General features: G+C 39.8%; 1 protein-coding gene across 2 annotated transcripts in view; it reads right to left on the bottom strand.

The window, feature by feature from the left end:
* The window catches only part of rac3b (Rac family small GTPase 3b), a 32,986-nt gene extending 14,263 nt beyond the window's left edge, over nucleotides 1-18,723 (bottom strand). The window contains exons 1-3 of one of the 2 annotated variants that reach the window (XM_057825730.1): nucleotides 18,556-18,723; nucleotides 2,193-2,264; nucleotides 83-200 (exon numbers count right to left, since the gene is read on the bottom strand). In XM_057825730.1, the coding sequence (XP_057681713.1) occupies nucleotides 83-200; nucleotides 2,193-2,264; nucleotides 18,556-18,590 (225 nt within the window). In that variant the 5' untranslated portion in view covers nucleotides 18,591-18,723. The remainder of the gene's footprint in view (nucleotides 1-82; nucleotides 201-2,192; nucleotides 2,265-18,555) is intronic. The other variant, XM_057825729.1, reaches the window with a different exon arrangement.
* Nucleotides 18,724-26,110: the final 7,387 nt, after the last annotated feature.

Genomic DNA, 26,110 nt, shown 5'->3' with positions numbered 1-26,110 from the left:
TGAATTGAAATGAAATCATATTAAAAAGATAGAGAGAATTCTGCAACTGAAGATTGTTGCCATTGAGAACGTGTTTGATTACCGTCTGTGGGTATGATAATGGTCTGAGCCTATCGTAGTCCTCCTGGCCGGCTGTGTCCCAAAGGCCCAGGTTGACCGGTTTCCCATCCACCATCACATTGGCAGAATAGTTGTCAAAGCTGTGGGAAGGATGAATTGGTTCTTCATAAAAATCAACCATTTTCATCAGTCGTGACGAAAATCAAACTATACTCCTGTTTTTTCTCTATCTGTGCTGTGCATCATGGGATACATTTGATTATCTAGTCTAGCAAGCATCCATTGTTCCCCACATTTCAAGTTATATGGCATACAATGTCAGCTGTACTCGGGATATTGAATCTCAAGACCAAATTCATCTCTAAATTTTGGTGCAAAACTAACTTGTTGGAGAAACAAAAATATTCTCGAACTAAAAACAAACTTGTTATCGAAGAGGCCAAAGTGGTGCAAAAGTAATGGAATTTTTAGTTTAACAAAAAAAACTTGTATTGCATAAAGAACCGTCTGAAATAATAATTTCACTCACACAATAGCCCTTTAGTTACAATGGTATGAAAAAGTATCTAAACCTTTTGGAATTTCTCACATTTCTGAATAAAATCACCATCAAATGTGATCTGATCTTTGTCAAAATCACACAGTAAAAACAGTGTCTGCTTTAACTAAAACCACCCAAACATTTATAGGTTTTCACATTTTAATGAGGATAACATGCAAACAATGACAGAAGGGCAATAATAAGTAAGTGAGACCTCTGCCTAAGAAGACTTAAAGAGCTATTGAAACCAATTTTTACCAAACAATTTAAGTCAGATGTGTACCCAATCACTGACGAGTGGTTTAAAGCTGCCCTGCCCACTATAAAGCACACACCTGGTAAGAATTGTCTTGATGAGAAGCATTGTCTGATGTGCATCATGGCTTGGTCAAAAGAGCTGTCTGAAGACCTGCGATCAAGGTTCGTTGATTTGTATAAAGCAGGGAAAGGATACAACACCATTTCTAAAAGTCTGGATGTTCATCAATCGACAGTCAGAAGTTGTCTACAAATGGAGAGAGTTTGGCACTGTTGCTTTTCTTCCATGGAGTGGTCTTCCACCAAAGATGACGCCAAGAATTCAGCGCAGAATAGTCAGACGTAAAAAAGAACCCTAGAGTGTCTGCTCAAGACTTACAGAAATCACTGACACAGTCCTATATCTCATGGGAGGACTCCACAGAGGAAGCCACTGCTGTCTAAAAAAAACATTGTTGCTTGTTTAATGTTAGCAAAAAGGCACTTGGACACTCCACAGAAGTTGTGGCAAAATATTTTGTGGACTGATGAAACCAAAGTTTGGGAGTACCACACAACGTCATGTATGGAGGAAAAATGGAACAGCTCACCAACATCAACACCTCATCCCCACCGTGAAGCATGGCGAAGGGAGCATCATGATTTGGGGCTGTTCTGCTGCCTCAGGGCCTGGACAACTTGCAATCATTAATGGAAGAATGAATTCAAAAGTTTATTAGAATGTTTTACAGGAAAACCTGAGGCCGTCTGTCAGACAGTTGAAGCTAAAAAGAGAATGGATGCTGCAACAAGATAATGATCCAAAACACAGAAGTAAATCAACTTCAGAAAGAAGAACAAAATACACATTTTGGAGTGGCCTAGTCAAAGTCCAAACTTGAACCACATTGAGATGGTGTGGCATGACCTGAAGACAGCGATTCATGCCAGACATCCCAGGAATTTCACTGAACTACAACAGTTTTGTCGAGAAGAATGGGCCAAGATTAGCCCTGATTGATTTGGCAGACTGATCTGCAGCAACAGGAAGCGTCTGGTTGAAGTTATTGCTGCCACAAGAGGGCCACGAAATATTAAATGTGATGGTTCACTTATTTATTTTCCCCCTTCTGTCATTGTTTGCATACTATCCTCATTAAAATATGAAAACCTATAAATGTTTGGGTGGTTTTAGTTAAAAGTAGACAGTTTTTTCATCCGTATGATTTTGACAAAGATCAGATCACGTTTGATGGTGATTTTATGTAGAAATGTGAGAAATTCCAAAAGGTTTGGATACTTTTTCATACCACTGTACATATCTAGGTAGTATTTATATATAGTGGTTACTTACACAGTGGGGATGTATTCCCCTGGGAATGCATTGGTGGTGTAGCTTATCAGCAGACAGGTCTTACCCACAGCCCTGAGAGACAATAGAGGGGACAATTTTAAAACAGTAGAATGCATTATGCGTAACATATCACTCTGAAGATGAATTATTCGTATGCAGTTAGTACTGCAGGGTGATATGGACAAAATATTTTATCACTAAACCGTAACCCTACTGAATGACCTACAGAGAGCTGGGACCACAGTAACCAAGGCTACAATCAGTAACACAATGCGCCGCCAGGGACTCAAATCCAGCACTGCCAGACGTGTCCCCCCGGCTGAATCCAGTACACGTCCAGGCCCGTCTGCGATTCACTAGAGAGCATTTGGATGATCTAGAAGAGGACTGGGAGAATGTGTTATGGTCAGATGAAACCAAAATAGAACTTTTTTGTAGAAACACAGGTTCTCGTGTTTGGGGGAGAAAGAATACTGAATTGCATCCAAAGACCACCATACCCACTGTGAAGCATGGGGGTGGAAACATCATGCTTTGGGAATGTTTTTCTTTTCCAAAGGAAAGAATGAATGGGGCCATGTATCGAGAGATATTGAGTGAAAATCTCCTTCTATCAGCAAGGGCATTGAAGATGAGACGTGCCTAGGTCTTTCAGCATGACAATGATCCCAAACACACAGCCAGGGCAACAAAGGAGTGGCTTCGTAAGAAGCATTTCAAGGTCCTGGAGTAGCCTCGCCAGTCTCCAGATCTCAACCGCAAAGAAAATCTGTGGAGGGAGTTGAGAGTCCGTGTTGCCCAACGACAGCCCCAAAACATCACTGGTCTAGAAGAGATCTGCATGAAGGAATGGGCCAAAATACCAGCAACAGTGTGTGAAAAGCTTGTGAAGAGTTACAGAAAATATTTGGCCTCTGTTATTGCCAACAAAGGGTACATAACAAAGTATTGAGATGAACTTTTGGTATTGACCAAATACTTATTTTCCACCATGATTTGAAAATAAATTCTTTAAAAATCAAACAATGTGATTTTCTGTTTTTTTTTCACATTCGGTCTCTCATGGTTGAGGTTTACCCATGTTGACAATTACAGGCCTCTCTAATATTTTCAAGTGGGAGAACTTGCATAATTAGTGGTTGACTAAATACTTATTTGCCCCAAAGTACATGTCAGGGAAATTCAACTTTGAACTCCAAGACAAGTGTCAACTCGCTAGCTCGATGAGAAATGAATCAGACCAACATAGGATTGCTTGCTTCAAAGACTTTATGAACAAGAGCTCTCGGGTACAGACGTGGAGCCACGCACAAAGCGTCCTCTCCGCATGTGGACAAAAGAAAAATGCAGGGCATGCCTCTATTTATGGGTTGACATCATAGAAACAAAACCAAAACTTACTAGCATATCCTGGTAAAAACATCTCAAGTTACAGAAAAACATCTCCAGTAGGGGAAAAACACCTCAAGTTATGACCTTGAACACCGGCTCTGGCTAGAACGATGATGAGCTCAGTCTGATAAGCCACAGTCGCCCATTGTATTCATTCAGGGCATATTGGAAAACACAGGAATATAACAGTCCATATTTGGGCATATTGTGATACAGTCTACAATAGTCAAGGCAATCGGAAGGCACACTCAAACTGGTTAATATAACGATGATGCTCTATGCTACAATATTCTCATGCAAGCATAACAAAAGCATAAAAAATATGATGTATAATGGTTATGTTTTAAGCATGAATAAAATTCTCTCACAATACAGTATGTGGCAGAAAACACAGACAAGTCTGAAAAAGCCGTTTCTGCTCTTGCACCCCTCTTTAAAATAAACTGCTGTATTTTAAGTAGTGGTGTCAACAATAATTGATGTGGCGATGCATCCCGATGCGGGGCATGGACGATTCGATTCGAAGCGGGCAACAAGCCGAATCGATTCAGCGCATTTAAAAATATATAAGTACGTTAAAAAATCTTCCCTGCGCAATTCCGGTGATGCAACAGATTTGGTTTCCCCATTTGTATTATTATTCTCATGTTTCATTTTTTACACACCGCATAACTCTGGTCAAGTTTCCCACCAACCTCGTAGAAGCCAAAATGTCTCTAGATGTCTGCTTTCAATGTCTTACGTGCATCAATAATCTTTCTTGCTCCCTCTTTCTCCGCTTCAGCCATTGTTATGTTATGTCCTATCTCTTAGAGGTTAGATCTTGTGCCTGAACCCGATTAACATTTTGGGCCCGACATTTCGGGTTGGGTCGGGCCCAAAATGTTAAGCATTCATGTCCGGGTCGGGTCGGGCCGCCGCGCCAGACCAATAAATAATTTTTTAAAAAATGGGATAAAACCGAGAACAGGCTCTCTGTATTGTACATTTGCTTGTGCACGCACATGAATGCCGTGGCCCGCATGTTTTTTTTTTATTAAACTTTCCCAGCGTTATTTGGTTGTGTAAATGCTTTTATAACGATCTTAAAAATATGTAGACTATTTAAACATTAAAAAAACTTGTGTTTTTTTCTGCCAACTCGAAGAAATGAAAATAAATTGCTGCTGCTGCATTTTGTTTTTCCACGTCACTCCAAAAAAAAAGGAAAAAAAGAACTTCTGGTTTTTCGGGCTGGGCCTGCAAATCTAGTTAATTGATCGGGCTCGGGCCGGGTCAGGCTTCAATACCGGGTCGGGCTGGATTTTTTAGGCCTGATCTAACCTCTATTGCACATATACAGTGGGCTAGGCCTACATTTTACTTTAGTTCTACATTGCAGTTTAGTTGATGTTTTGTTTGCAACTGAACTGATCCCTGGATTGATATTGCGATAAAGATGCTGCTGCACTACAACATTTTCTTTGTCGTTTTCTTTAATATTTACTTGAATATTTTTATTGATGGGTCATTGTGACTAAAATACAGAGACTGTGATTACTGATTTTGCACAGGAGTTCAGATGTTGCACTGACTGAAAGGCTGCTACTGTGTGTAAAAAAAAGAGAAAGCCCTGGTCTCATTCAAAGCACTAATTAAATGCTGTGATCAGTTTTTTTTTTTTTTTTAATATACAGTGGGGAGAACAAGTATTTGATACAGTGTATCAAATACTTGTTCTCCCCACTGTATATATCTGAAAGTATTTTCATTTGATTTCAACCAGGAGTGACACAAGAGCCAATAAAATTTTTTTTAATGTCTGACCGCTTGTGTTGCCTCATGATTCACGAAAAATATGCTTTGATTTAGAATTTGAATGCATCCCAGGCTTCAATGCATCGCGATGCATTGCCGAATCGAACTGAATCGAATCGTGACCCTCTGAATCGAATCGAATCGAATCGTGGCCCTCCGAATCGTAATCGAATCGAATCATGAGGGCAGTGCCGATGCACACCTCTAATTTTAAGCCGAAAGAACTGTTGTGTTTGATAGAACAATATGTCTTTATGCTGCCATTCATGGCACATTAAGTACACATTAAGTACGTTTTACCCTGGAAACCCCCGTTTACAGACGTCACGCAACCGCTTTTGTTTCAACCCAGCCATAAAAAGAAGCTCAGTAATTACATTTATCAGAGATGTAATAAATATACATCGGCATCCCGATCGATCGGGTCCGATCACGTCATTTTCAAAGTATTGGAATCGGCAAAAAATATCGGCCATGCCTTTTTTTAATATATATATATATATATACAGTATATATATATATATATATATATATATATATATATATATATATATATATATATATATATATATATATATATATTAATTGAATCATTTTCTAATTGTATTTAACGTTACAAACATAATATGTTACACTCATCCAGAGTCTTTAGTTTAGGCTTAAGGTAGGGTTATCAAATTTATCCCGATAACGGCGGTAATTAATTTTTTAAAAAATGTATCATGTTAAAATATTTAACGCAATTAATGCATGCGCTGCACGACCCACCCACGTATTGTCGCGCTCAATCTGTAATGGCGCCGTTTTACCTACATAGAGAGATAAAAGGCTGTGTAAAATGTGTAGAGTGAATTTTGGCTGCCTTTGGAGCCTTTTTTTAATTGGCTAAAGCCTTACAATCTCTCTCCCTACGATTAGAAATATCATGGGAAGCAATGTGGGCAAGCAAGGTAGCAATTGATCTTTTTCTTAACACCTTAATTTATTTCCCAACGCAGAGAAGATATATCAATTGATATCACTACGCACAGTCATGGTTCCACTTCCCATCATGCATTGGGGCATGGCTACAGTATCATTTACTGAAAGCTCAACAAATACACTAGATGGCAATATTTAGTCACAATATACAAAGTCACAAGTCTTTCTATCCGTGGATCCCTCTCACAGAAAGAATGTTAATAATGTAAATGCCATCTTAAGGATTTATTGTCATAATAAACAAATACAGTACTTATGTACTGTATGTTGAATGTATATATTTGTCCGAGTTTTATTCATTTTTTTCTTAATGCATTGCCAAAATGTATATGATCGGGAAAAATTATTGGGAATGATTGGAATTGAATCGGGAGCAAAAAAAAAAAGCAATCGGATCTGGAAATATTGGGATCGGCAGATACTCAAACTAAAACGATCGGGATTGGATCGGGAGCAAAAAAACATGATCGGAACAACCCTAATATTTATTTTTGTCCGTCATTTTTAGCTCAGAATCATTAATTGATGTCTAATATTTAGTTTAACAAAAAAAAAAAAAAAAACGTCTTTAAAAAAAATTTCACTCGCATATTTTAAACTTCGTGGTCATGGAAATCTACCTCATAACTATCGCTTAATTGTATTTTTTTTGTTACCGCCGCATTTTCCCAGATATTTTAGATGATAAATAATCGATCCAAACAAAGAAAAATTAAAAAAAAAAATTCTAAAAGGGTAAATATATGAAAAAGAAAATCTCAACCATGCACGTCTGCGATTTCTGCATCGCGACCCTTGTTATATGACCATGTTTCACCCAGAAAATCCCCCCAAAATCCGGCTGTGGCCATTCACAGCTGTGTCTTCACATTCGGTGATACATGCTACATGGAGTTTTTGGATCGAAAAGAGGTAAGTGCCGATAATATCTCGTTAAAATTGTGGCGTCTTTATGGTAAATGGTAAATGGTGTTATACTTATAATTATGTTCTCTCATGCTCTCACCTCCAGAAAATTTTCTTCCCCCAGAAAATTGAGATTTTAAGCTTGCCAATGATGCCACATGCATATAGGACAATTTTGAGTTTGGCCAAATTTGGGGTCTCATAGCGGAACTTCAAGTCACCTGAGTGTTTTTCGCCATATATATACTGTAATTATTCTGTTAATAAAAATAAATAAAAAAAAAAAGTTTGTCTTCTTTTTCCTATAATGTTGGTTGTTGATATAGGCCCATTACCTCTACTGCCCCCTGGAGTGGAGGAGAACTAACATGTTTTTTTGTTTTTTTCTAACTCCAACGTATTCTCCATCTGACTGCGTGCACCGAACCGTGATGCCCATACCGTGACGGTATGGGACGAATACAAATACTGTTAGATTCTATGTGTGTGTGTGTGAGTTTGTGTGTCTGATTAAAGGGAGGCAGCTCCTCCCTTTCAGTGAATACCACACTGGCCTACATTCACATTGCCCGAGGGACACAGTTGCCCCCTGATTTTACCCCCATCACAACATGCATGTGACCCACATGCACAATTGTAATCAAAGGAACAAACGACCTCTAACCTACTCACATATAACAACTGGTGACGCATGGAAAATCAATGCGTGAGTGATTGTGAACGCCTGCCGTCATAGAGAGTATAAATGGGGCGGACAAGATGTCAATATGTAAAAGAGGGTCAAGAGTATTTAAGAGTATTTAAGGTTGTTTGAAATAATGAGTAACGGGCAGCGTGAGAAGCTGGCTTATTCTCATAATATTCCAACTTTTTCATTTGTTAACTTCATTCAATTTTCCCAACAAATGAATTTGAGGTGGCAATATTAGTTTACAGATTTATGGCTGAGAAAAGCTCAACTTTAAAGTGCCTAAAATTGTAAAAAGTACTTTTCTTCAAAATGCAGTACAATACATTTGTTATCTACAGTTCTGTTTCATTTGCACTTAATCGTTTAGAATTGGTTTTATTTCATTTTATGTTAAGTACGTTTTGAGACATTAAGTACACTTTTACTTTTAAAGTGCCTATGACAGAAAAAAGCATGTTTATTTCATATTTCACACGGTATTTTATCTTCCTGAATGAAATGGACCACTTGGATGTGCGTGGAAGCGATCGATTTATATATTCAATTTTTTGAATCCCGCGCCATGAAAATGAGTGATTTCCTGGTTGAGGAAGAATGCGAATGTGGCGTTCAAAATCCTATTAACTTTTGCTCGGGTGGGGGGTCCCGGTACCGGTGTTGTGCCGAAAAATAGCCACCCCGCGTGAAATATCCCCCCTGACGGGAACGCTTATATATAACGCTTTATTGAGCTCTTATTTTATTTATTTTATTTTATTATTTTATTTTATTATTGAGCACCAACACGTCACTCGTACAAACAGCTTTTTCTTACCAATCGATGGACATGGAAACGATTTTCTTGTACTGTGAATATGTATTATTTTACACTGCTTGAGCCAACTAAATGTTATACCAATGTGACCTGTAGACTAGTACATTTCTGTTCAAAGATGGTTATGTGGCCCAGTCCACGATTTGTTACTAAAATACAGTCCTAGTATTTCCGGTAATCTATTTATTTAAAACTGATTTAACAGTCGTAAATCCATTACTGCAATCCGTCCATGAAAACATTTGATGTTTTCACCTCAATAAAGCGTTATAAATAAGCGTTCCCGTCAGGGGGGACATTTCACGCTGGGGGGACATTTTTCGGCACAACACCGGGACTGGCGGTGGGGCGGCATAGGGTCGGTTGCCAAGGGGCTTACAGTCACGAGGTATTCACACGATTACTGGGTTCTAGATCACAGAGCTGATTTGTGTACACTCTACCCCTCCCAATCACTTAGCTTATAGACTTCCCCATCCCCTTCTTTCCCTGGTCAAGAGGTCACCCACATGGTGTCAACCAGAAATACATGTAGCTGATGATAGCACCAACATATTAATAGTTAGTGTGCATTGAATGTATTTCTTGTTGCTTTTTGTGTTTCTTTTCTTTCTTTTCTTGTGTTTCTTTTCTTCTGTCCCCCCATAACCCCTTCCTGTTCGCTGCTTTGTCATAATAAACGAGATATGTTGAATGATCACGATGGGAGTAAGTCATACTCTTAATGTGAAACATTACAACTGTTCAGACCAACCGGACACTTAGACTTTCATTCTCCGTGTCAAACAGCTGAACAGGACAGGATTTAAAAAAAAAAAAAATTGTACCAACTTTTACACGACCTTCTTTGCATTTATATAATGAGTCCAGTAATATACAGTAGGTAATTTAGACTGTCTTTCCATATATTGTAAGGATAGAATAGACCCTACCATTATTAAGTGAATTATTTACATTATGTTCAGATTTACATTAATCTCTTTTCACTTGATGAATGTGTCGCTCCATTTTGTTCCCCTCTAACGCTCATTTGATTCGCTGCTTACTTAACCCCCCTGCCCTTTGCTGCCCTTTGCTGCACACGCACATCCCGACAGATTCATGTCGACAACATGCCGCCTTCTCCGCCCCCTTCAAAGAGGAGGGATATTAGAATTTTTTTCGGCCATCAGCAGCCACTGTAAGTAGTGTAAAACGACGTCGATGTTGGGGAAACAACATTCATTTCGCTACTGAAAACCAACCTGCATCAGAGTTAGCATAACATTAAACTGTGTGAACATGCTAACCTACAAAACTGCTGCGGTCAGGCCAGCCTCCACAAGGACCAACGAACTCAAGCTAGCCGTCCCTCATTTGGATCATTGTTTGCATTATGTGAACTATGGTGACGCAATGCGGTAACTTCAGAGTGCAAGTCCCTTTATTAAAAAGAACGTGTCGCTATCCAAGAATGGGTCCACTTCAGGGGGACACTGACATGAACATGAATTGACTTGAAAAAAAAAAATCTGTGAAATGAAATCACGCATCAGAATTTCATGAGAGTACTTGTTTCGAGTCTCGGGTTAGTCTAGTAAACCTCAGATTAAAATCCGTCCATCTCGCCACAATTTTTTAATAAAGGGACTTCCACTTTAAAATATTTCTTTTGTAGTTTTTGAAAACAAATGTTAGAATCAAATGTTGTATCACCTGAACCAATACACAGTATACACAGTCAGTATAAATCTGTACGGATTTATTTTGCATTGATCATTAAGCCAATCAATTAATTAGGTTCATATTCATGAGAAATGTAACCCTGACCCTTGTTCAATAAAGTTTGGTCTCATTAATGTCCCGTCCCCAGCAGAGATGTTAGAAGTTTTTTTGGCCAGCAGCAACAAATACACTAGATGGCAATATTTAGTCACAATATACAAAGTCACAAGCCTTTCTATTTGTGGATCCCTCTCACAGAAAGAATGTTAATAATGTAAATGCCATCTTGAGGATTTATTGTCATAATAAACAAATACAGTACTTATGTACTGTATGCTGAATGTATATATTTTCGAGTTTTATTCATTTTTTTCTTAATGCATTGCCAAAATGTATATGATTGGGAAAAATTATCGGGAATGATTGGAATTGAATCGGGAGCAAAAAAAAGCAATCGGATCGGGAAATATCGGGATCGGCAGATACTCAAACTAAAACGATTGGGATTGGATCGGGACCAAAAAAAAACATGATCGAACAACCCTAATCGTAACCCTTACTTTTCAAGGCTGTGAGTCGATCGGGTTACAGTTTCTTTGTCTAGATTATGTTTACTCCGTCTTTTCTACTATAATGAGGACCAACACGGTAGGACAGTATAACCCAGAAACGTCAACGCGCAACAACGTGGCCGCCGCGAGAACGCAGTGAAACGCGGGCGTTAAAGCCAATCAGCCAATGCACACCAGTCGAAGTGCGGCCGCGTGTTAGACGCGTCCCAGAAGCGGCTCAACACGACGCACGCGAAAAGAACGGCAGAGTTTATTATTTGACGCAAGACGCGACAATCCAGCGCCAATACTACTACCGGTAGCTAGGATTGGGCAGACCGGAAGTCACTCGTGTAAAAGTACGGTGGATCCGGTCGATTTTCTAACTAATATGCAAACGTAACCCACTTTTTGAGTCCATCAGATCTCTTGAGTGGTAGATCGGGGCACAGTTGACCTGTCATTGTTGATTTACTGCTGTCTTCTCTGCTATAATAATAACCAGCACGGCCCCATGTTCAATACAAAACCCTCCTACCGCAACAAAACAAGTACACACATCACAACATAAAATATACAATATAAATGAATACTACATCACATTTGTAAAATATAAACACGTAATAAAATAAATAATAGCCCATTTAAATAAAATAAATTGAAATTAGCTAAAACATCTTTAATTAAATAATAAGAATAATACACAGATTTTGCTTACACAATCAATTTATTAATTTCTGTGTGGCGCTTTAACTTGAGAAAATCCACCAATAAAGCTTTTGAAAACCGTTCATAAGAAAAAAAAATTGAGGCATTTCATTTGTAAAATACATGTTAAAATCTTTGTCATTGGGATTGCTTTTCTCTTTAGCACAGGACTTTTTTTTCCTTCTTTCTCTCAGAAAGAAAGCTGAACAATACGCGGGGTCTGAAAGGCAAATTGTTGTTGGATTATCTTTAAATACCCGCTACTTTTTAAGCAGAATTCTAGCTTTGTATAGGCTAATGTTCCTATTGTTGAAAGCACAAAGGTGTGTAATAATTTAAACAACTAGCACATTAATATTTTGCATTTTGTTTTCTTACTGTACCGAAAATGAACCAAACCGTGACCTCAAAACCGAGGTACGTACCGAACCGAGATTCTTGTGTACCGTTACACCCCTATTAAATTGTGAACTTGCTAATCGGGTCGAATAGGAAGCTGCTTAGAGAAAAGTGTCCTCCTGTGTGTGTTTTCTACTGTTAACGTTAATTAAACTGTGAGAAATGTAGTGAACCGAGGTTTATCCCTTTCTCCTCAATTTTTATTTCATTTATGTGGTTTTAAAGCAGCTCAAAGGAGCTTTCATATGTTTGTTGAGTTTGGCTGTGCTTGTGGACAAAAGCACGGTTCTACCTGAAGGAAGGCTCCATTTTTATTTATTTTTGTTGTACTGACTAAGAAGCTTTTTCAGTCATATTTTATTTATTTCGACAGACAATGTTGAGTGGTCTTGAAACAAATGTTTATTTTTTTTTGCATTCTTACATAGTTAAGATATTATTAACAAGTTTGTATTTATTGTGTATGTAAATATAATTTATGTTCAAATATAGAAATTTAAATTTGCTAATTAATTAGTTTCATATTCGTGAGAAATGTAGCCCTGACCCCCATTCAAAAATCTGCTTGGTTAGTTTGTTCTTATTAATAGTCTGATTAATGTCCCGTCCCTAGCAAAAAGTGTACATGCAGGTTGTGCTGTTATATCGTCCCTACCAATGTTGAGACCAAACCTACGCCCTTGATTACAATATTGTAGTTTGATTCTAGGCCTCTAGGGGTGCTTCAGTGTCCCCCCCCAGAGAACTGGACCAATTCTTGGATAGCTCCATGATTTTGTAATAAAGGGACTCGCAATTCAAAATGTTTCTTTTGCAGTTTTTGAAAGCAAAGGTTAGAATGGAACGTTGTATCACCTGAACTAATACACAGTATACATACTGTAGTTAGTACATATAAGTCAATACAGATTTATTTAGCATTGATTATTTAGTCAATCAATTAACTAGGTTCATATTCATGAGAAATGTAGCCCCGACCCTCGTTCAATAAAGTTTGGTCTTATTAATGTCCCGTCCCCAGCAAAACGTGTACATGCAGGTTATGCCGTTAGATCGTCCCTACCAATCAAGGGCGTAGGTTTGCATAGGGACGATAGGGACATAACACTACCAACTTTTCAGGATGCTCAAATTGTCCCCACCAACATTTAAGCAAGCTTATTTGCATTATATAATGAGTTCAGTTATATAGGTCATTAAGATTGTCTTCCCATATGTTGTTAGGATAGAATAGACCCTACCATTATTAAGTGAATTACTTTTATTATATTCAGACTTACATTTATACCTTTTCACTTGCTGAATGTGCCGGTCAATTTTGTTCCCCTCAAACGCACGTTTGATTGGCTGGTGACTTGACACCCCCCTCCCGACCCGCCACATAGACACACGCACACTCACACAGCCCCGACATATTCACGTCGACAACGTGCCGCCTCTTCCGCCCCCTTCGAAGACGAGGCATATTAGAAATTTTTTTCGGCCAGCAGCAGCCACTGTAAGTACTGTAAAAAGACGTCAGTGTTGTGGAGGTGGGGGAAACACCACTCATTTTGCTACTGAAAGTCCGACCTGCATCAGAGTTGGCTTAACATTAAAGTGTGTAAAAATGCCAACCTGCAAAACTACTGAGGTCCGGCAAGCCTCCACAAGGAATAACGAAGTCAAATCAGCCAGCCCTCATTTTTTAGCCTGGTACTCCAGACTCACCGCTGTTCCAGCTATTGAGTCTGGCTACCATTAAGCGGATAAAATTTCCAGGGCGGAGCAAGCCACAGCAAACAGACAGCGGAGTGGACCAATCAGCGACGGGCGGGACGAGGGACTTGCGCGCGGAAGTAAACATACGAGGAGAGCGGAGTTTATTCAACATGGCTAGCGCGAGACAGACTGTTGTCAATGACTTGTGTCGATGTGTTTTTGGTCATTTAAAACTGATTTTACCGTGGATTGGAACATATTCTCGGCTCTCCTGTTCGCCATCTGTGTTGTTGTGGAGACGACTTCCGACGCGGAAGAGTGACGTTGCTCGTTCGAGCGAACGAATCTGATTTGTCGATTGATTTTGTACTTGCTCGAGAAGCTGTTAAAGGGCTTGGTCCCAGACTATTCTCTCAATGTTTGAAAAACACAGGGAGAACAGTCTGGCGGTGCCAGGCAACTCATTTTTATCATCGTTTGCATTATGTGCATTATGGTAACGTGGTAGCTTCAAAGTGCAAGTCCCTTTATTTATCAAAAAAAATGGAGCTATCCAAGAATGGCCCCACTTCATTGGGACACTGACATGAACATGAACTGACATGAAAAACAAATCTGTGAAATGAAGTCACACATCAGAATTTAATGAGAGCACTTTGTTTCAAGTCGTGGGGTAGTTTAGTATGAAAGAGCATAGGTTTGGTCTCAACATTGGTAGGGACGATATAACAGAATACCCTGCGTGTACACTTTTTGCTAAGGACAGGGCATTAATAAGTCCAGACAGATAATTGAATGGGGCTGAGGACTAAATTTCTCACGAATATGAACCTAATTATTTGATAGGTTAAATCAGAGGCCTGCAGAACGTGCTGATAAGCTGGAAACAAGCCGGATAGCGGCTCTTGAGGACCGGACCTGCAGACCCCTGGGCTAAATGATCAATGCAAAATCAATCTGAATTGACTTGTACTAACTTGTATTGGTTCTGGTGATGCACCTTTCAATTCAAACCTTTGTTTTCAAGAACTACCTAAGAAACATTTTTAAAACTTCCAGAATAAATGTCTGGATTTTATTACCGAATTTAAATTGCAATACAGTATTTGAACATAAATTATATTAGTAAAGACAATAAATACAAATTTGTTAATAATTTCTTAACGATCAAGGAATGCAAAAAAAAAAAAAAAAAATTTTTAATTTTTGAAATGTAAATAAACCAATCTATTGTCATGAAACAATAAAATTGCAATAACTGCATTAACCATCAAAGTGAGATCTAACTGTAACTGTTTTTGAAACAAATCTGAATAAGGAAAAACATTGCAATAAAATAATGTAAACTGGTTAAACTTGAGAGTAGCTCAGATCTGTCAAGACAGAACATTACTCCTCAAGTTCAGCATTCGCTTAATTGATATCTGGCGCCATCTAGCGTCGTGAATGGGTATAATGTCTAGACCCCGAATATAAGAAGACTCCCACTTTTTTAGTCTTATTTCAATGCAAAAAAACACTGTCTTATATTCGGGCCAATACGGTACATACATTTTGATTAATAAATAAAATATGTATTTAGATTCAAAAGTGTAAATTCATAACATGCTCTAGGCTTCTTTCCTTCTAAACCAGGCCGTTTTTTTTTTCCGACTGTCAACACTTTCCTGTGAAACACGGACTGTGTCCTGGGACCTCTCTCTCTAAGCAGCTTCTTGCTCATGTTTTTCTGGTTCTATAGTTTCCGTTGTTCGGCAGAGTTCACTACATTTCTCACAGTTTAATTAACATAAACAGTAGAAAACACACATACAGCATACACATACAGGAGGACACTTCTCTCTAAGCAGTTTCCTACTTGACTTTATCGATGTCATTGAGTCATCGATTACGTAAATGCGTCGACAAGCACAACATCCCATCGACGGTTAATGAAGGGTTAAAAAAATATATTGTTGAAAAGTTGAGAATGTAGGACACTCTGTATGCAAGCAGGGAAAGCGACACAAAGCCAAAAAAGCGCACCACAGTGGCCAAAACATTGACTTATTTCAACGAAACAAAGGATGGTACACTGTTGTGTCCTGTCTCTTCAATGCCAAGCTTGGCTGCACGTCAGCCGTGAATGAATACCTAAAGCGCCATCACCCAGTTGTAATTTTGGTAGACGACAGGAAAGTCCATCTAACTAACTAACGACATTTTTTTAATTGAAGTTGCTAAGCCTGTCGCGATATGCAGTAAGCCCATTTATTGCACGGTAAATAAAAATGAGGGCGGTAATTTTCTCGGCTGCGTTTTATCACCGCATGCGTGCATGCATGCATACATTTGTGCGTGCATGTACACGTGTGTGTTGATGGCATATGAGACTTCAGCTCCTTTCACAGATGTTTGTTGGTCATCAACACGCCGTAGAATTAAGTTCAGACATACAAAATAAGGAAAAACATCTATATTAAACACTGTAAACGTTAACATTGTTACATTGAAGCTAATTGGGAAAAAAGACAACCTACTTTAGCCTGCTATAAAACATTAGCAGTCTTCTCTAAAACTCAAGCTTGTGGTTAAAATGTAACAACTTTAAATGTGAAAAATCGCTGGTTAACGGCATTTGCAAACGAAAAAATGAAAAAAAAATTATTGCTGACACCACATGCAATGACGAAAAGTGCTTTTTCTTGCGGAGAATCAAGCTTACGGTTAGCGGTTTAGCGAACCTACTTCCGGTGAACATTTCAGTATAAAAGCACGTCATGTTCGTCACATGAATAACGATTTCTGGAGTTAATCCCACATACTTCAGAATTTAGATTCTACACTAAAAATAGCATTAAAATGACACCCTTTATCAAATATGTGTTTGGCAATGAAAAATTATTATAATTATTATAATACTATAATATTAATGCTAGATTTTTTTTAAAGAAATGTTTTGAATCAAGTTGGAAAGGCAAACTCAGTGTTCTGAACCGTTTACATTCCATTCTTTTGCACTAGTTAATGCTATCAGCATTTGACCTCATTGTTTATTTGTGATTTATTATTTTTATATATGTGTTTATTTGTATTTTAATAAAGAATTCAAGTCTTCCAAACTTTTTTTGTGAATTAATAAGCTTCCACCAAATTTTATTGCTAAATTAGTTAAAAAAAAAAAAAAAAAAAAAATTGATTCGTCGACTAATCGTAAAAATAGTCGGCTGAATAATCGCGAGAAAATTAGTCGTTTGGGACAGCCCTAGTTTAATGTTATGCTAACTCTGATGCAGGTGGGACTTTCAGTAGCAAAATGAGTGGTGTGTTTCCCACCTCCACAACATTGTTACATTACTTACAGTGGCTGCAACTGGCCAAAACAAAACTTTTAATATCTCTCCTCTTCGAAAGGGGGCAGAGCAAGCGGCGTGTTGCATTTCTGTGTCGGTGCTGGCTGCGTGTGCGTGTGTGGGGGGAGGGGGTGTCTAGTCATCAGCCAATCAAACGTGCGTTTGAGGGAAAAAATGGACCGGCACATTCAGCAAGTGAAAGGGTGTAAATGTAAGTCTGAACATGATGAAAATAATTCACTTAATAATGGTAGGGTCAAATCTATCTTTACAACATAGGGCAAGACAATCTAAATGACCAATATTACTGAAGTCATTATATAATGCATATGAGGTTGCTTAAAAGTTGGTGGGGACAATTTAAGCATACTGAAAAGTTGCTAGTATTATGTCCCTATGCAAACCTAAGCTAGTATGCCTCAGATGAAGATCAGTCCATGGACATCTCAGATATTTTTTCCCCAAATAACTTATATATACAATATTGTAGTTTGAGTCAAGCTTGCTCCAGTTTCCCCCAGAAGTGGACTCTTAGATAGCTCCCCATTTTTTAATCAAGGGATTTGCACTTCAAAACAAATGTTAGAATCTAGTGTTGTACCACCTGAACCAATACACATAAAAGTTAGTATAAGTCAACATACTGGTTTATTTTGCATTGATCATTTAGCCTATCAATTAATTACGTTTATATTCCTGAGAAATTTAGACCTCACCCCTTTTCAATAATCTGTTTGGTCTCATTGATGTCCCAACCCCAGTAACAAGTGTTCATGCAGGCTATGCTGTTATATCGTCCCTACCAATGTTGAGAAACTAAACCTACGCCCTTGTCTTCATCAACACACTTTTAAAAGGAGGATTTATTTCAAACTAGTGTCATCAATTATATCAATTTCTCACAAACTAAAACAGTTACATTGTTTTCAGCATGACAATCACTTCACTATGGCTTGAATCTACAAGTAGGCTACTACTGTACTTGCAAATGGATACAAAACTGATACTAATATGAGGAAAACGGGTGTGTGCTAATGAATGGAAGAATCTGAATTTGGGGCAGCGGGGCCTGCTTGCTTGTCACAGGGCAACACATTCCTAAGCGTGCATCAGCACTTCAGCCAGCCTCTAGTGGCCTACAAGGCGTGTAGGTGGTCCGCATAGCATCCGGACACATTTCAGCGTATAACCTCATCATACAAATAAAAACCACCGTGAAGGTGCCAACCGACCAAAATAGAATAACAAAATCCAAACGTGCATCGGACAAAAATAGGGCGATCGACAGATCAGTGAGCCCCAGCCCCTTTTTCGAAATAGCATCCTCACGTCATCTGAATGTGAATCGCGGGAGAGATTCTTGACGATCCTTTTTTTTTTTTCTTACCCGTCGCCGACCACCACGCATTTAATAGCTTGCATTTGGGTACGAGCTGAGAGCTTCCGGGGAGCCGGCGCTGGTCGTTTAATAGATCCGACTGGGTGCACTTAGGACTCGGATGAGAGCCGCGAGCCAGTCCGCTCGGCGAAGGCGCTGCAGTAGAAGGAGCGATGACGAGTGATGCCGAGCGGCTCCGGGAAGTACCGAGTATCTGGGTGATGGTTGTTGAGCAAGAGCGACACCTTCTTACACTTCCGGTTTTGCCTAGCTTACTGTACATATGGAATAAAACCTTTTAAAAAAGATTTACTTACAGTGGTATTATTCAGATTAATTATTATTAAATTGACATTTGTCAAACATTTGCACTCACTATTGTTGTCACACTAGAACAGTGGTGTCCAAACTACTGTCCACGGGCCAACAGCAAATGATGAAAATATTATTGACTATGGCCAGCAAATCTGACAACATGTGGAAAATAATGAAAAAGAAAACAGAAAAAAAAAACTGGTGTAGAATTTCAGTATTTTGTTTCACATAAATAAACCTACATTTAAAAAATAATCCAATGCAATAATTTGAGCTATCGTGGTTGTCATTTTTGACTGTCGCTGGATTCTGCAAAGTGTGGTTCAGTAGTGTAATTAAAAATACAGAATATACTGTGTATATACTGTACACTGTGTATCCGCTTCAGTCGGTCGGTTATTCAACAAATGCAGCAATCCAAAGCCGGATTTAGGTTGAAAAAGTACGAAAGCTGTACCGCATCCAAACAGGAAGGAGTGTCTGAGGAGTGATTTGTTTGAGGATTCAAGTACATTATTATATTTTTCGTACCATGCATGCATTTTGAAACGTAAAAAATTAACCGCTATGGCATTGGCGTCATTCTTCGACATACAGTATATACGTAAAATAAATGCTAACTGCCCGTTTTTTTGCTTTAAACCAAATATCGAGAATGTTTTACGTTCATATCTATAAAAAAATTCAGGGATTTAAGCATTTATTCCCAAAAATTTCAACCTAAAAAGCGCTTTGTGGTGATAAGGTGGCACCCCAGTGGCTTAAAAACTAGCAGCACATTCGACATATTTATGTAAAATAAATGCTAACTGCCCATTTTTTTGCTTTGAACCAAGAATCGAGACTGTTTTAGGTCCATATCTATAAAGAATTCAGGGATTTTAAGTATTTATCACAAGAATTTTCAACATAAAAAGCTCTTTGTCTATGTTTCCACTCGGTCAGCTTTGACAGAGGTAGGCCCCCTATAAATTGGCCGCACCCCCGTCAATGTATTATCAAGTCAATGTTTATTCACTGCCATTGACAGGTATAGACATCAAATCCATTTCAACTAGGTAGGCTGGCATTGAGTGTTCATGTTTCACTGCCATTGACGCCAAGGGTGTAGGTTTGCATAGGGACGGTAGGGACATAACACTACCAACATTTCAGGATAATCAAATTGTCCCCATCAACTTTTAAGCAACCTTATTTGCATTATTTAATGACTTCAGTTATATAGGTCATTTAGATTGTCTTCCTATATGTCGTATGGATAGAAATAATCCTACCATTATCAAGTGAATTATAGTACTTTCATTATATTCAGACTTACACTGACCCCTTTTCACTCGCTGAATGTGCTAGTCCATTTTTTTCCCTCAAACGCACGTTTGATTGGCTGATGACTTGAACCCCCCCCTTCCCACCCACATACACACACACACACACACATTCACAGCCCAACAGATGCTACCTCTCGCGCCCCCGTCAAAGACGAGGGATATTAGAAGTCTTTTTCCGCCAGCAGCAGCCACTGTAAGTAATGTAAAAAGACGTCAATGTTGTGGAGATGGGGAACACTCCACGAATTTTGCTACTGCTACAGTGCTTCAAGTCGATTTTATTCACTTATATTTCTTGAAATAAGAAAATCAGCTAATTCAAAATGCAAAAAGTTTGTATATTAAATCTTAAAAGGAAAACTTGTTTGTCAAAATATTGTTCAAAACATTATTTCAAATATTTTTTTTTCTTGATTTAGGTGAAAAATGACCAACTTTTAGATATATGGGCTTAATACGAACAAATAATAATGTTCACTTAAAGTAAGTGGAAGAATCTGACTCATTAATCTGTTAACTAACCTTTTACACTCCAAAAAAAAAAAAAAATTGGAGAAAATTATTTGACTAGATTTAACAAAAATGATCAGATTAAAACGTTATGAATTTGCAGTGTGAAAGTTAGTATTGGTCAATACAGATTTATTTTGCATTAATCATTTAGCCTATGAATTAATTAGGTTCATATTGGTGAGAAATTTAGCCCTGACCCCTACTCACCAAATCCGTTTGGTCTTATTAATGTCCCGTCCCCCCCCAAAAAATGTACATATAGGTTATGCTGTTATATCGTCACTACCAATTTTAAGACCAAACCTACGCCCTTGATTGACGCCGATAGACGTCCAGTCCAATTTGTCTAGGGGATTAATGAGTTAATACTTAAAAATATATAGAATTCAAAACAGGATCTTTATTTTTACTGTCTCCCGATCCTCTGTTCAACAAATGAATAATTTCAAGTGTGCCCTTGCATTCTTCGATTCCTCTGAAAGCTGCCCTCTGAGAAAAAAGTTGGACAGCCCTGCACTTGAAAGACATGCAGCTAACAATTAAATACAGTAATTATTATACAATGAGCATATTTTGGGCAACATCTGACATGATGCAATTAAAGAAAATGTTCACAAGCTCTGAAAACAGCATAGCAAAAACCAAATGTTTTTTTTCCCAATGCACTACAAAATAAAGAGCTATTGCTAGGGACTTATCTTGAAAGCAACTGTTCTTTGATTAGAGAAATAGGTGACCTCATGCTTCCCCAGCCCATGCCACGGTGAACACTTTGAATGTTACCCTTTTAATGGCCAACAGTAATAAGAGGCTAAGCGTTCATTAATGAGGTAAAATTTGTTGATTGTTAATTGATTGTTTAAGATGTACAGTGGGGAGAACAAGTATTTGATACACTGCCCATATGGGCAGTGTATCAAATACTTGTTCTCCCCACTGTACCTTGTGTTTTGCTACTAATAAATTGGCTGTTTCTCCCCTAAATAATATGGAACAACAACAACAACAACTACAAAATAATAAAAAAAGGGGGTGTTGTTCGAGTAAAATTAAACCATTAACTCAAAAGGGCGAGAAATCCCACTCAAAGAAATAACTTTTTCACATTAAATCATGTGTTACAAAATGATTAGTAATTCTGATGCACTCTTTATCAGCTCACCCATAGGTAGGGTTGCCAACAGTAATGGTGCTGCTGCCATGCAAGGTGCTGCCAACCCATTGGGGGCAAATTAGGCTTCAGTGCCTTGCCCAAGGGCACTTCGACAGTGGGCAGTGGTAGCTGGGAATTGAACCACTGACCCTTCGGTCCCAGGAAACTCGAGCAACAAACTGCACCACCCAAAACAGAAAAATTGGTAAAACGTACAGTGTATCACAAAAGTGAGTACACCCCTTGCATTTCTGCAGATATTTAAGTATATCTTTTCATGGGACAACATTGACAAAATGAAACTTTGACACAATGAAAAGTAGTCTGTGTGCTGCTTATATAATGGAGTTCATTTATTTTCCCCTTAAAATAACTCAAAATATAGCCATTAATACCTAAACCCCTAGCAGCAAAGATGAGTTAGCCCCTTAGTGAAAGTTGTCAATATTAACGTACAACATGTCAACTGTCAATATTTTGTGTGGCCACCACTATTATCCAGAACTGCCTTTGCTCTCCTTGGCATGGAGTTGACTAGAGCTTCACAGGTTGCTACCGAAATGCTCTTCCACTCCTCCATGACGACATTGAGGAGCTGCCGGATATTTGAGACTGTACGCACCTCCACCTTCCGCATGAGAATCCCCCAAAGATGTTCTATTGGGTTCAAGTCTGGAGACATGCTTGGCCAGTCTCCAGTTTCTGGAGGGAGGTGATCAAGCTCTGCTGCAGTATTTCACAGTACATGTTGGAGTTCATGTTTCCCCCAATGGAATGTAACTCTCCAACACCTGCAGCACTCATGCAGCCCCAGACCATGACGTTCCTACCACAATGCTTGACCAAGACACAACGATGATTGTAATTATGATGACGTTGTATATTATTTACTACAACTACTGCTGTGGCTGCAAAATATGCTAACTACTAAGCTATGCTTGCAAATGCTTCTAATCAGTAAGTGTAACGACTGTGTAGGATTGTACAGTTACAGTGCATCACAAAAGTGAATACACCCCTCGCATTTCTGCAGATGTTTAAGTATATCTTTTCATGGGACAACACTGACCAAAAAACACTTAGACACGATGAAACGTAGTCTGTGTGCAGCTTATATAATAGAGTTATTTCCCCCTCAAAATGACTCAAAATATAGCCATTAATATCTCAACGCCTGGCAACAAAAGTGAGTACACCCCTTAGTGAAAGTTGTCAATATTATCATACGTACAACATTTTAACTGTCAATATTTTGTGTGGCCAACGCTATTATCCAGAACTGCCTTTACTCTCGTGGGCATGGAGTTGACCAGAGCTTCACAGGTTGTCACTGGAATGCTCTTCCACTACTCTACGACGACGTTGCACAGCTGCCGGATATTTGAGACTTTGCGCACCTCTACCTTACGCTTGAGGATCCCCCAAAGATGTTCTATTGGGTTCAAATCTGGAGACATGCTAGGCCAGTCCATCACCTTTACCCTCAGCCTCTTCAGTCAAGCAGTGGTCATCGTGGAGGTGTGTTTGGGGTCATTGTCATGCTGGAACACTGCCCTGTGACCCAGTTTCTGGAGGGAGAGGATCATGCTCTGCTGCAGTATTTCACAGTACATGTTGGAGTTCATGTTTCCCTCAATGGAATGTAACTCTCCAACACCTGCAGCACTCCTGCAGCCCCAGACCATGACATTCCCACCACCATGCTTGACTGGAGGCATGACACACTTATCTTTGTACTCCTCACCTGGTCGCCGCCACACATGCTTGAGACCATCGGAACCAAACAAATTAATCTTCGTCTCATCAGACCATAGGACATGGTTCCAGTAATCCATGTGCTTTGTTGACATGTCCTCAGCAAACTGTTTGCGGGTTTTTTTGAGTACCGTCTTCAGAAGAGGCTTCCTCCTGGGGTGACAGCCATGCACACCAACTTGATGAAGGGTGCGGCATATAGTCTGAGCAGTAACAGGCTGACCCGCCCACCTCTTCAATCTCTGCAGCAATGCTGACAGCAGTCCTGCGGCGATCTTTTAAAGAAAGCATTTGGACGTGACGCTCAGCATGTGCGCTCAGCTTCTTTGGACGACCAACCCGAGGTCTGTTCTGAGTGGACTCTGCTCTTTTAAAACGCTGGATGATCTTAGCCACTGTGCTGCAGCTCAGTTTCAGGGTGTTGGCAACCTTCTTGTAGCCTTGGCCATCTTCATGTAGCGCAACAATACGTCTTTTAAGATCTTCAGAGAGTTTTTTGCCATGTGGTGCCATGTTGGAACTTTCAGTGACCAGTATGAGACTGCGAGAGCTGCACTACAAATTTGAACACACCTGCTCCCTATGCGCACCTGGACCTAGTAACGCTAACGAGTCACATGACATTTTGGAGGGAAAAAAACAAGCAGTACTCAATTTGGACATTTAGGGATGTAGTTTCTAAGGGGTGTACTCACTTTTGTTGCCAGGGGTTTAGATATTAATGGCTATATTTTGAGTTATTTTGAGGGGAAAATAAATGAACTCTATTATATAAGCTGCGCACAGACTACTATTCACTGTTTCAAAGTGTCATTTTGTCAGTGTTGTCCCATGAAAAGATATACTTAAATATCTGCAGAAATGTGAGGGGTGTACTCACTTTTGTGATACACTTTTAACTGATAAATTACTTTTCAAGTAACTTTGTTACTTTGATAATAAAGTAATCAGTAATGTAAATAGACTAATTTTTTGAGGCGTAATCAGTCATTAAATTACTTTTTCAAGTAATCTGTGACAACAATGCCTGCGATGTGATACTACTCAGTTGCGACTTATTATTTTTTTTCTCTGCAAATTTGTTGTGTTTTACAGGCTAGTTATCTGAAAAACGGTTAATATATTATGTTAACAGAGACCCATTTGGCCTGTTCTCCATTTTACTATTATTACTTTAACATATAATGTTTGTTCTGGGTTTGTTACGGTCGTAGGCTGAGAACCCCTAAACAGGCAGGTGAGATCGTGAGGCTCTGAGTTCAAACAGTTTATTGTTAACAGCTGTTGAATCTGTGGCGTAGAGCGTCTGGGCAAAGGTATCAAAAAACACGAGGCGTTGACGAGATCCTGGAACAAAGCAAAAGGTCGATGTTCAGATGAGTCCACACAAAATATTCAAAACGCGAGAAAGCACTAACAGTGTACTGAAAGAGACGATCCAGCGACGTGGTGGAGCTCTGGCTGGCTTATGTAGGCTGGTGATGGTGATTGCTGACAGCTGCCGTCGCTCCACCCGTCAGGTGCTGGGCCTGTAATTGGATGACACACATCCACACACCTGCCTGGCCCTAGGCCTGACAGTACCCCCCCCTCTACGTGCGCCTCCAGGTGCGCGACGCAAAGAATCCGGGTGGGCCCGATGGAAATCCCGGATAAGGGAACGACAGAGGATTTGGCGCGCCGGGATCCAACTACGCTCCTCCGGGCCATAGCCCTCCCAATCCACCAGATACTGCAGGCCGCGGCCCCGGCGGCGGACATCCAGGAGCCTCTCAACCTTGAAGGCCGGATGCCCGTCGATCAACAGAGGAGGCGGAGGGGGCGGAACAGGGGGGGACAAGGGACTCACCCCGACAGGTTTCACCTGGGACACGTGAAAGGTCGGATGGACCCGAAGGGCCGCTGGAAGCTTAAGGCGCACGGCGCATGGGTTGACTACCTTGACGATCTCGTAAGGGCCGATGAATCGTGGAGCCAACTTCCTAGACTCTGTCTTGAGTGGCAGATCCTTGGAGGACAACCAGACCTTTTGGCCAACCTCGTAGGCAGGCGCTGGGGCACGGCGACGGTTGGCCTGCTTCTGGGTACGTGCGGATGAAGAACTGAGCGCAGCACGGGCTTGAGTCCAGACCCTGGCACACTCTGAAAGGTGTGCCTGTACTGAAGGGACAGCTATCTCTGCCTCCATAGATGGGAATAAGGGAGGCTGATAGCCGAGCGAGCACTGGAAAGGGGACAGATTGGAAGATGCGTTAGGTAGCGAATTATGTGCATACTCAACCCAGGGCAGTTGTTCACTCCAGGTGGTCGGACGGGCCTGGGTGGTGCATCGAAGCGCCGCTTCCAACTGCTGGTTCGCACGTTCGCACGTTCGCACTGTCCATTTGTCTGGGGGTGAAAACCAGAAGAGAGGCTTGTATTGATGCCGAGAGCTGAGCAGAAGGCTGACCAGACGTGGGAGGTGAACTGGGGCCCACGGTCCGAGACTATGTCGGCCGGA

Source organism: Corythoichthys intestinalis, chromosome 21, assembly GCF_030265065.1.
Source record: "Corythoichthys intestinalis isolate RoL2023-P3 chromosome 21, ASM3026506v1, whole genome shotgun sequence".
In the NCBI taxonomy this organism is placed as follows: domain Eukaryota; kingdom Metazoa; phylum Chordata; class Actinopteri; order Syngnathiformes; family Syngnathidae; genus Corythoichthys; species Corythoichthys intestinalis.
The sequence above is the reverse complement of the archived record's forward strand: the minus strand, read 5'-3'. Positions and strand labels throughout refer to the sequence as shown.